General features: G+C 41.8%; 1 protein-coding gene across 7 annotated transcripts in view; it reads right to left on the reverse strand.

The window, feature by feature from the left end:
* TJP1 (tight junction protein 1) overlaps window positions 1–12646 on the reverse strand; it is a 198922-nt gene that overhangs the window by 156938 nt on the left and 29338 nt on the right. For 3 of the 7 annotated variants that reach the window (XM_055807839.1, XM_055807833.1, XM_055807829.1), the window contains exon 1: window positions 8637–8951. The exons of 1 other annotated variant lie outside the window; for it this stretch is intronic. In XM_055807839.1, coding sequence (XP_055663814.1) covers window positions 8637–8803 — 167 coding nt within the window. In that variant the 5' untranslated portion in view covers window positions 8804–8951. Of the gene's footprint in view, window positions 1–8636; window positions 8952–12646 lie in introns of those variants that run through there. 3 more of the 7 variants (XM_055807870.1, XM_055807863.1, XM_055807850.1) reach the window with 2 other exon arrangements.

The following is a 12646-nucleotide window of genomic DNA, read 5'->3' on the forward strand; positions in this document are numbered from 1 at the left end:
TCAGTCCCCTCATCATCTCTGTAGCCCCTCACTGGACCCTCTCCCATAGTTCCTTGTCTGGAACCGGGGAGCCCAGCACTGGGCACGGCTCCAGCTGCGGCCTCACCAGGGCAGAGCAGAGAGTAAGAATCCCTATTTCAATCCATACTTCAGGGGAATTGTTGGAAGTTGCTAGGGAGTAGTAGTGGGGGTAACAATTAACCAAATGTATTAAGGTTTGTGAGGTAAGTATTTTAAATGCAAAAGTCTCTAGTCAGTCTGACACCACATTCAAAAAAAGAAAAACTTAATTCCAGCAAACATGCTCACCAAGAAACACCTTAAACCATCAAATTCTTAATGTGCAGATTTACACTTGGTTCATACAATTTCTCAACTGCAGCCATAAAAAACTTCAAAAACTAGCTTAAATGAGAAATAATATGCATCGTTTTTGCATTCCCCAAGACTGGACAGCCTTTCAGTGTTTTCCTCTGTAACCATTAAGATTCTTCTCACAAAAAAAAAAATAATTAAGTACATGTTTAGGTTCTTTTACTTAGAATTAATGGCTTTGGCATGCATATAAATGTTTTTACAAAAGGGAATGAACAGTGGTGATTTCTTACACATATGCATCACCAAAAAAGGACACTGCACAGAGTGGGCCACATTAAGACCTGAAATACATAATTCAAAGTACATATAAATACAATAACCACAGGCTGAATGCACTTGTTCGATCAGCAAGACTCCTAAATCTACAGAGCTTTATAGTCAGGGTAAAAGGTGGTCCTCCTGTTCGTAGGAGGCACGGGTGAAGAAAAAGTTGCAATAATCAAATTTGAAAATGATGACACATCTTTTCAAATCTCTAATTCAATGTATCAAGATAAAGGCCTTCATTTTTTTGTTGAATTACTGTGATTACCAAATCAGTATTTTCTTCTCAGATGCCCGAGTCCTGTGGGTTTTGGGTTTGGTTGTTGGGTTTTTGGGTGTCTTGTTTTTGTTTTTTACACATGCACACAGACACACACAGAGCTTGCTGCAAGTTCTCTTAATGATACAGTTACGTGGTTTAAATGTTTTCCCCCTTGGCTTAATTTATTGCAAAATTCTACTTGCAAAGATAAATATAAATTTCTAACTGAAAACATAACATTCAGATATTTTAACTACATTATAAACTACCTGCTGAAACTGCACCAGATCTTTTTGTTAAATTATATATGGATTAAGTTCTGAGAAACATGCCTGACTACTACAGTAACATAATTGTTCACAGAACAGAAGCTGCAGAAGTGCCACAGATTCCCTGCTAAAATGTCTTAAAGAATTACAAATTTCCACAGACAGACAATTGCTCAGTCTCAACACTTGTTCCACAGAGTGACATTTACAGTGATTGTGCACTTCTATTGTATCAATGTATCTTCTGATACCAAGCTCTCCAAACATCTCTGATAAAGTTAACTCAAACGTATGTAACTGTACATATTCTGAGACCATGTCAAATGCAGATGTTGCAGCCCACAGAGAGATCCACTATTTCGATACAGTTAGAGGTCTGTATTTATTCTCTCTCCAGAAAAACTTTGAGGGATGCCTATTTTGTTATTTAAAATTCGGGTCAATAAATCTTCACATACACCTCTGATGAATTAAATGCTTGGCACATTAGACTTCTTCCTTACACTTCATAGAAAATCTTTTAAAACAGCTGTAAACTGCATCAGGCTTTTCTTAATTTTGAACTATATTTCAAACCACTTATTCAAGGGCCTTACCTATAAATGTGCATTTTTTTTACATTACAAGCCTTTTAGTATTTCCTGACACTGAGAAGCCTTTATAAAAAAATAACAAAAACCTTATGTGAAAGAAAGCGAGTAAAATTAAGAGACTAATCAAATTTTTATATAGTTTTAACAACAAACTAAACTAATGGTACATTTTGAAGGCACTTCCACTTGGGAGCTCCACCTGCCTTAAAGCCACCTGAAAAAATTACCTGTCTGCCGTTGGAATCCATCCATCATTTCATTCTGCTGGTGAATAAATTATGGCCATTACTTGTTAGCTGTCGAGATTCATAAAAATGTTTTTAAAAATCACATTTAACTTTCAAAACATGATTTTATGGGAAGAAATACCACAATTGAAAGATTCCCTTCAATCCTTTATAAAATCATTAATTTCTAGGTGTCTTTACAAGAAAATACCATTCAACCAACCAAAGAAAAATCCAATCAACGTCATTACTGGGAATCGAGAAGCTTTGCACCACATTGTGCACCAAGGGAAGGCCATAAGGCAAGGCAGCCATATTTAAAGAATCATGGGGCTCTGGCTCTATGGTTGATGAGGATACTCTGGGAAAAGTGCAAAGAAATTAAGTATCAGCTTCTCTGGCGCCTCTGCTACTCCTACAGTTTTAGCAAAGAGAAGCCATAACAGACCAGAGACAGACTTGTATCTGTTTCACGGTCTTCCCAGAATGCTGGATGCAGCAATGGAACTGTCAAGAATCCATTTCCAGTAACACTCGTGTAGTACTGCTACAGGAACTCTTTCAAGTACTAGAAATTTCCAAACAGAATACAACTAAAAGGTTAAGACACTAAAGTTGCAAGATAAACGCAAGTGTCAGCTTCAGTGAGTCCAAATTCAAGAGATAACGCCTGAAGTGCTTGAGTTTGACTTGAAACTAAATTATTAAAAAATCTGGAAAACAGCTTTTTAAAATCCTCCTCATTTTTGAATCTTGCTCTATGTTCTCAAAGTGTTCACTGTAACCAGAGAAACCAAGATTTTCTATTTAAACAAACAATGAAACTATAATGCAATATTCTATGGTTCTGACACATGAACTTCAAGTTTAAAAAAAAAATTAACTATTAGTGAAATTTACTACATCTGATTATCTTCTGCTTTTATCTTTTGTTTGTATTACTTAATTGACAGAAAATTAATAAGCGAATTCCTAAGTCACTGGCTGTAGTACATGCATCAGAAGTAGAAAGAAATTACCACAGGTTAAAGCAGAAAGATTAGTAAGAGCCCTCTTGAAATGTATGCAGCATAGCAACTACTTCAAGGCAAACACTCCTGAATCCAAGCCTAAGAATGGTATGTTCAAGGCAGTCTAGCACTTTAAAAGGTAGAATATAGCATCAAGATCTTTGAAGGCAGTGAACAATTCCAGATGCCTTGTTTGAAACATGCTGTTTCTGTTCAAAGAACGTGTTTAATATTCTGGAAACATAACACCTTTCTAATGGAGCCCATCACCGGGATCCTAAATTAAGGCACCCCAATTCATTAACTTTTGGAAATTTTACTCAAGTAAAATTGAACCATTTTGTAAATCCCATTGGGAGCTTGAGGCCCTTATTTATTATCCAAAATTCTTACAACAGTTTCATTGACCTTGTCTGGTTCCTGATCATGTATCACATTACATAACCATGACTAAATTATTTCTCTAGGTTGTAAAATAAGCAAAAACCTTAAATATTCAGCATCTGTATTCCACTGACAAACATGCTACCCTAAAAAAATACTACACAACAGTGACTTCTAGGTGCAGCATCATATCAAGGGCTAATGACTTAATACATATCATAATATAATCAGCTGAAGTGCATATAACATAACTGTTTTTATTAAAAAAAACACCTGTATTTATATTCTACTTGCACATAACTACAATTTATAAGAACCTTTAATATTACTGAACATGGTTTTTGTAGTTAATCTTTGTCTGAAATGACTTAATGTCATGTTATTTTCTAGACAGACCAGTCAGACTAAGTATCTTCTAAGATCTTAAAAAAATCTGTTCTTGTTTAGTGATTAGAGTTCTGAACAATTTTACAAGAGACAAGATCAGAATATTTAAAAGTCTTGAAATGACATACTTTCTGTATTTTTTTTTGAAAGTATAGTATTAATGCTAGAGTTAACGCAGAGAGGACAAGTTTTTGACAACTACATAGCCTCAACAAGACTCACAAAGCAAGCTGTCTGCCTATCTTACAAAAAATTCAGGTACTTCTAGCAAATTACTATTAGAAATGGTTTCACAACATGTAAACCAAACTCCTCAGAAATTTCTACCTTTAGCAGTTATACAGATCTCAGTTAACAGTTGTATAAAATTTCCATAATTATATGTCCTCCCATTAGAAGACAGGCTTCCTCAATACTAGAGAGTGAGGACATCAGCTGCACTCAGCTGAATGTGATCAGTATGTCTTCTGCCTACAATACAAGGGTGCACAAGCTGGAACTTACTCCCACTGATCAGACAGGAAGCCCTAACAGTTACAGTTGCTCAATATTAGTATTTGTTTGGGGGGGGGAAGGCAAATTTGAAATAAGAACCAGTAACAGTGAGCAGTCAGCTGCTATGCCAAATTCTTACGTGCCTCTGTAAATACCTTCAGTTCTAAGCACAGTATCCTGCCTCCATCAGAAAAAAAAGAAGCTATTAATTGATTTGCAACATAAATACAACCTTACAATGGGCTAAACTTAAACAGGTATCCCCGTTTCAAAGAAATATTAACAGAAACCAGTAATCAAAAAAGAATAACATCCATTCTGGTGATCTGTACTTTTCCACATAGCTCTGTAGAGACACCCAAGAGATTCAGTCTTTGATGCTTTCTCCTATACTAAAGTGACATTTTCCATTATTTGATTATTCTAAATATGACTCTACTTAGAACTTCAACAATGGCACTTTTCTCCCTAGGGATGGTCCTAATGGTAAAACAGACATCCTTCATTATAAACCTGGACTTCTACATGGAAGCTCCAACCTCAGTACAAAGACTCTGACTCAACAAAGCTTTTAGGTGGATGCTTAATTCCAGACACGCCGGTTACTCCTCACTGATTTCAAATAAGTTTACTCCTATGTTTAAAAATAAATGTGCCTGTGCAGTATCTTACAAGAAGAAGCCATCGTTTAACATCCAGGCTTCTCTATCACACATTCTTTTAACAACAGCACCAAACAAGCAAATTAGATCCTGTTAAAATTCAAATTCTGTAGCGCACTGCATCTGCATTCATTTCTTTAACCTAGATTGCCTATGACAACTACCAATCATTTTCTTAAAAGATGCAGGAAATTTAAACATGAAATAGCCTCAGCCATTTCCATAATGTTCTTCACAATGAAAACTTATCACTAACCAAGATTTTTGTCTTATTTCATGACTCTGCACTCCCATGCACCAAGGGAACGTAACAGGAGCAAGCCTGGGCAGAAGAAGCCTTTCAAAGTAGAGGCAAATGCTCTAAGAAACAGAAGGGAGTATTAGCGCGTAGAGTTATGTGAGGTGCTAGGATATCGTGTTCCTTTTTTGTTTGCCTGCTCCTTCTCCTTACAGCAGGGAAACATAATATTCAGTGCAACAAGAAATTATGGTTTACTTGTGTAGTTCCCCTTAATAATGTGATTTAGCACTGCGCTATTGTAAAAGCACTCAGGTTGCACTTACCGGAACTGCAATAAACATTTATGTCAATTTACTGTTTTAAGGTACTCCCAGCTTGGTAGTTAGGTTTTTTTCTGAGCACCTTCGCAAATGTTAGTCCCCCCTGCATTAGCAGGGTTATGATGGTGGGGTTTGTATCCACATACTGTCCCCCTAGCAAGACTATTATAAACATCCTACTCATCTCATTTAGTTTCCTACGTATTAGATTACAATGCTGCACAAACACGGGAAAGGGTCTGAATCAGCAGTTCAGGCCTCCAGCAACTTCCTCCACCACCGAGATCAAAACTCTACTGCCCCAAGTAAACCTCATCATAAAATGATGAGGCTCCCCATTAAACACAAGCAAGTTTCTGGCTCCACCACTGCCCACTGGAAGCCTGTGGGACATATCAGTTCTGTTTGTTCAAGTCTGTTTTGTTCTCAGCTAGTTTATAACAATTTATTCTTAACCCATCATAAGACACCAGTGTCCATCTTTTTTGTTTTCATTTGTAGCTCTGCCTTCATGCACCAAAAAATAGGACTTACATTTGGGGGGCTGGGGAAGCAGGAGAAAATTGGAGTGACAGATGCTCTACAAAGAAACAAAACATTGCTGCTACCTTTTTCATTTTCATTCAGTAGGATTCAGGTGGATAATCTCCACCAACAAAAAGATGAGTATTTTAACCCTTTTTTATTAAATTATGTCTTCGCTTCCACTTACAATATGGACACATGAAAGAGTTTATGAATCTGATCGGTTAAACAGCATGTTGTAAGTAATTTTTTTTTAATAATAAGTAAATAAATTAAAAAAAGAGATGAAAAAGAATCCTCCACTTATGGACTGACTTGATTTATACATTTTCTTTAGGTATTTTTGAGATTTCCAATGATACAGTACTGGAACATACTTTTGGTTTACATGTTGGAAATATACACTAATATTGCATTGATTTTAGTAACAGCAACATATTCTTCTAATGTTCACATTTTCTTAACGTATTATTTGATACAGACTATGCACAAATAAAAAAATTAACATGGCACAGTATCTTTCAGCGTATCTCTAAATGCATCAGAATACAGTATTTCATCCATAAGCATAAATTCTATCCATACAGATAATGCCTAAAGCTATTAAAAGTTCTCAAAGGAAATGTGACTACATAATATCATGTCCCCTAATAAAGAATATCCCAGGGACATGCTTTCAAATGCTCAAGTAATTCATACATCTCCCTAAAATATAAAAAAAATCCACCTTATTGTTCCTTAACACTTTTAGTCAACTAAATCTTCACACAGCGTTGCACTGCAGCAACATGTCAAGTTACAAATGTTGTGAAATGCAATGCTTATCATACCTGTTCGTGGGGATCCACTGTATTGTTTTGCTGTAACTCAAAAAGCACAGAATCTCACCATGAAACCAGGCAATATAAAACTGATCTAACTCAAACTGAAGACCTAAAATAGGAGTTGAACTGGATCCTTTCAGGCTTACTTTTAAAGTACAGAAATACAGGTAGCTTCAATTTAACACACCAGCAAAGAAGACATTTCCAAGAGACACAAGAAATATGAAATAGAACAACTGTTAAAATTACAGTACCCTTAATTAAACTTATTTTAAAGAAGTAATACACCAATACATACAGTGCTGCACACAGGCAGGAGTGCCATTTGGAGAGAATAAAGTAGGTAAGGTACACTTTAACGTAACTTACATAATCAAAACCAAACCACTGAAAACATTATTAAAACCTTTGATTAAATGTAATGAAACTTATCTATATGACAACATATTTTTTACCTAAGACTACATTTGATTTTGTACGTTACAGTTAGGATGAACAGGTTTGCCAAATTGCATTATCTGCAATGAATAGCAAGATGTGGAATTAATGACAGAAAGATTACTAGTTCCACATTATGTTTCTTCAAGTGATGTATTTCCTTGACACTGTCTATGCTAGCTGACAACATGGGGAAAGGAGGGGAAAAAAAAAAAAAAAAAAAAAAAGGCAAAACCCCCACGTTCTACAATTCATGTAAGGCCCATTTTTGTTACAACTGCTGACATAAAAACATTTCTATTTGTGAACTACCTTTTTTTAAATAAAATGACCTATTATGCTTTCTGTGAGACTTTAGTTTCCTTCACTAGGAACACGTAAGCACTGTGAAAGACAACTGTATGACCGTTACCACCTAAATATTACTCTTGGTCTTTTAGAGCCAAGAAATTCTCAGCATATTAATTTGTTGTCGATGTTTCCCTCCCAGAAAATCTGACTTCAGGAGTTCAAAGATTTTCTCCTTACAGTTTGTCCTTACGATGACACATATCCCACAGCTTCAGCCAAGCTAGCAGTGGGCTCCTACCAGCCCAGGCGTGACTGGGTATTGCAGTACCATAAGCCTGTCGGTGCCCTACTCACCCACATTACACCATTATACTTCAATACATTTTTTGTAACGTATTGTTGGTTCATGCAGAAAAATCTGTTCAGCACACCATCGGCCAGCACCGAAACGGTGGCAGCAAGTCGGGGGCAAGCAGGCTTTACAGAAGAACGACCGTGTCGGAGCATCACCGGCTTTACCGCTCGCGAACCCGCTGGACTCGCATCTGCCGTTCCCCGCGTCTCAGGCACCGCGGCCGGCAGAACCGGGGTGGGGGCTCGGCACGGCCGCTCCGCGCAGCCCCGGGCGGGGAGCGGAGCGCGCCGCAGTCGACAGCAGCGCCGGGGCTGTCACGCAGGCGGGCAGACCCCGCGCCAGCGGCTCCCGCGCCCCCCAGCCGGGGCCGCCGCAGCCGCGCCGAGCCCAGCGCCCACCGGCTCTCCCCGGTGGCACCGGGAGTCATGATGCGCGGGAACCGTGCCTCCCCCGGCCGCGTCGAGCGCCGGGCCGGCCGCGGACAGCTCCTCGGGCACCGCCGCCGCCTCCCGGCGGGCGCCACACAACGGGCAGCGAATGGGCCGCGAAGTTTGTGCCCGCCGGGAGCCCAGGCCCGCTGCCGCCCGGCCGTCACGTCCGAGGGAAAGCCCCCGCCGCCCCGCCCGGCCGTCCCGCCGCGGCCCGCCTCGGCCCGGCGCAGCGCCCCCCGCCCGGCCCGCAGTGCCGCCGGCCCCGTTTGTGCCTACTCACCACAGCTTCCTCTTTAAGGGCATCAGACTGCCCCTGTTGGAGGCGGTCACCCCTATGGCCATCTGCAAGACAGTCAGGTATTTCTGATACTTCATTTTGCCGTCGCCCCCCCTGTCCCTGCCTCGTCCCCGCCGCCGCCACCGACAGAGTCTCTCCAGCCGCTGCATGCAATCATCAAATTTTTATTTCCAGGCATCTGCCGTCCCTGCGTCGCGCTTCTCCCCCTCCTCCTCCTCCTCCTCCTCCTGCCGCGCTCCCTCTCTCTCTGCCCCCCCGGCTCACGCTCTCCTCCTCCTCCTGCCGCACTCCCTCTATCTCTGCCCCCAGCTGACGCTCTCCTCCTCCGCCTCCCGCCGCGCTCCCGCTATCCCCGCTCCAGCTGACGCTCTCCTCCGCCTCCCGCCGCGCTCTGCCCTCCCCCGGGCCCGCGCTCCCTTCCTCCTCCCTCCGCTGTCGCACTCCCTTTTCCCTCAGACCCCCGCACCCCGCGCTCTGCCCCCCGGCCCGCCGCCGCGCCTTCCCTCGCCCCGCCGCACCTCCACCCCGCTGCGGCCCAGGGCCCGGCCCGCTCGCCCCCTCCTCACCTGGGCTGCCTCCTGCCGGCTGCCTGCGCCCCTCGCTAGGCCCGCCGTGGGGCCTCGGCCTCCCCCGCTGACCCCCGCGCCCCCACAGGCCGGGCCGCCGGCGGGGCCCGCTCCTCCCCTTCCCCCCCGGGCAAGCGGGCCGTCCCCGCCATCTCTGCCCCCGCCCGGCACCCAGGGCGCTGCCGCCCCGCTGCCCTCCGCAGGTACCTGGGGTATCCCGCCCCCGCCCATGTGGCGCAGCTGTTGCGCTGCCCTCCCGCCATCAGAGGGGCGCCATGCCGCAGCCCGGCCGCCGCGCAGCGCTGCCCCCTCCGCGCTGCCTCGCTCGCCTCGCCTCTAATCCCATTAGCGCCTAGAACAGCCCCATGTTATTTTAATCGCCTGCCCCCCCGGCCCCGCCACCGCCTGCCGGCTAACAATGTCGGTTGTAGGTTAGCGGTAAGCGAGCTGCAGAAGCAAACGCCTCACCACCTGCTGGGGCGGCCCTGCGGAGGCGGTGAGGGCGAAGGTGAGCGGGAGGGTCAGCAGGAGGATGGGGGCGAGGCGCGGGTGAAGGCCAGGGTCACCTGAGGGTGAGGCGCGGAGGCGGGCGGGACGGTGCTGCAGCCGCGTTTCCCGCCAAGCCTGTGAGGGGATGCCCCGCGCCGTCCGAGGAGGCCACGGGGAAGACAAAACGACACCACTACCCTTTTTTTTTTTTTTTAATTCCTATGTGAGGAAAGCAACTAAAAGGTGTTTGAAAATCAGCTGGTGATTAAGTCAAACTAAAAGTATTAAATGTTTTCAGAGGGGTTGCCCACCTTCTGGTGGATGCCTCAGTAAAAGCAGCTGAACGCATACCCATGTGGTTGTTGCCTGAGGTGTGACACAGTTACCCTCGCACCTTTCCTCAGTTTTGTGCCTTCCTCCTTCAGCTCCACGCTAAGAGCTCCAGAAGACAGTGGCGTTTAACAAGTGCTTTTGAAATTAATTCTAAAACAGCACCAGAGACCCTCCTCAGCGCGAACACCACTGGAGCAAAGTGTGGTGCTTAGCAATAGCAGTGGGAAATGCTTTGACTAGAGATGCCCTGTCAACATTTTGCAGAATGCAGATACAAACAAATTCAGGTGGAAGTGACAACTTTTCGTTAAGGTGCTGTACTGTAAATAGTATGATGTAATACTTACAGAGTTGAGGTCCTCAGGTGGCACTATGAGCTAGCAAAAATATTGTGAACAGCATTGTGGCTTTATGGCTCAGAGATGAACATTTTGGTGATTATTTTTCTTGTTTTATATGTAATATGTACCTCAAGACTGCAGTCAGCTGCATTCTGCCTAGACCTGTTCATTATGCAGAAAGCAGAGAAGATAAATATATTACTTATAAGCACAACAGATTTTAATTAGAAACATAATAGTTGCATTAGTGTAGTTAATGAGATGGATGGCTTCGCACTTTCAGCCAAGAAATCAGAGATGTATACAAATGTCCTGAAATCCGGTATCACAAACAATTTAAAAATTCAAATGCCAACTTGATGCCTAGTCTGAGCCTGTGCATCTACAGCTCTCAAGATAATGTTAATGTGTTCTTTGTCTTTGGAGAGATCAAGCATTAAAAGCAAAGAGAAATGGCTGCCTCAGTTAGGAAGGTTAAGGAGGAGGAATTAATTTTTGTTCTTAAACAATCCTAGTAGTATACTAACTGGAAAGTCTGTATCTTCTGTAAACAGAACATCAAATCAGTTTGAAAACCTGTGGAGATCTTACTTTACCTTAAAAACAACTGTAAAACCAACACATTGCTTTCTCCTTCCGTGTACCTAGTCATTATTTAGCTGACTGAAAAAATGCTTGTTGCCTACACAAGATACAAGAGAGTATGGGCTGGATTTTATTCTCTCCATCATTAGTAGAATGCTACTTACATTGTAATTGAAATACTCATTTACACTTGTGCAATCCTATGAAAAAAATCATTTACACCTTGAAATGGTAAGAAATGCTGACATAAAGAATGATGAGACTGTACTAGTTTAAATGTCACGTTTCAGTTTAAATGTTACACCTGACAGCTAGAAAAATACATGTTATTCTCATTTCATATAAAAATTCTTTAAAGAAAAATCCAGTCTTAATATGGTTGTAGTTGTAGAAATTTGGTAGATAAGACAATGTAAGGATACAAGGGAAGCAAAGTTTATTTGAAACCTGATAAATCTGGAAGAAGCAGGTGAGCTTTCAGAGTTTTTTATGTTCTAAAAAATACTCTGTATTAGAAAGTCCCAAAACATTGATTTTTCAATAGCAGGGTTGAGGCATAGATTTATTTTAAGAGTCTGTATTAAAAAAAAAAAAAAAAAAAAAAAAAGGATTAAGGAATGCGCCAGTAATACCTTGCATAAAGACTTACAATGAAGCCTGGCTGCATATTCAAATCTTTATTCAACTTCCTCAAAAGTCTGTAATGTTATTCCTATTCTTAATTCAATAGGAGTTCCTAAATCTATTTAAATTTGCAAAACAATTACAGTTGTTCCATGTTTAGCTCTATAGTTTTCAATGATTATACTCTTATCAGTCTGGTACTAAAAAATTAACTTGTTTTATATATTTCATTTATCATCTTCCATGCCCTTTTTGATGTGCATTAGAGACCAAAACTGGATATTAAAGAAGAAAGTTTATCCTCTAATTTTAATTGGCATGATTTCTGTTTCTCTCATACCTGTTCCTCCTTAGTGGTGCTCCATTGTATATTGCCTTTCAGAACATCTTGCTTTAAGGACCTATGTTTTACATAGCTGAAAGAATAAAAAGATCCTGTCTTTCTTGCCTTTCAGATGAACAGCCTATTTTTAACAGAGTCAATTAGCAGCTTCCAGATTAGGGTAAGCATCTGGACATCCCATGTTAGCTCTGAGGCCTGTGTGGGCCCATTAGCTGAGCTAAGTCCAAAATTTATACAGTAGATATCCCTGCAAGAGAGACAGTCTGGTCATATTTGCAGTTCTCCATGCAAACTCATTCTGTCTCACAAGATACACTCTGCTTCACTACAGAAAGCTGAGAGCTGCTTATGGGTTTTTTTGAACCCAGCGTGCATTTTAAAAGCAATTTAATTCCTATTAGGTTACTTCAAGTTAATATAGTTGTTTCGTAGGGTTTTTTTCAGTACAAAGTCAAGCAGAACCGTACTAATTTCTTAATTTTATTTGCTTAGGTAACTTAACTGCAGACTTTACATCAGAACAAGCTCTATAATCTATCTGTTGCTTTCAGTCTGCGATGCCTCTGCCTTTTCTGACAGCTGCCCCCACGATGACCTTCCAATGCACTTCTTGGCTCAGAAGAGCAGACTGCTCCTTCAGTTACAAGTTTCAATATTATGTATTGTACTGCTGCACTTGAATGGATGTGCAGTTGGCGCAAACTCCACTCT

This window comes from Falco peregrinus, chromosome 1 (genome assembly GCF_023634155.1).
Source record: "Falco peregrinus isolate bFalPer1 chromosome 1, bFalPer1.pri, whole genome shotgun sequence".
Classification (NCBI taxonomy): domain Eukaryota; kingdom Metazoa; phylum Chordata; class Aves; order Falconiformes; family Falconidae; genus Falco; species Falco peregrinus.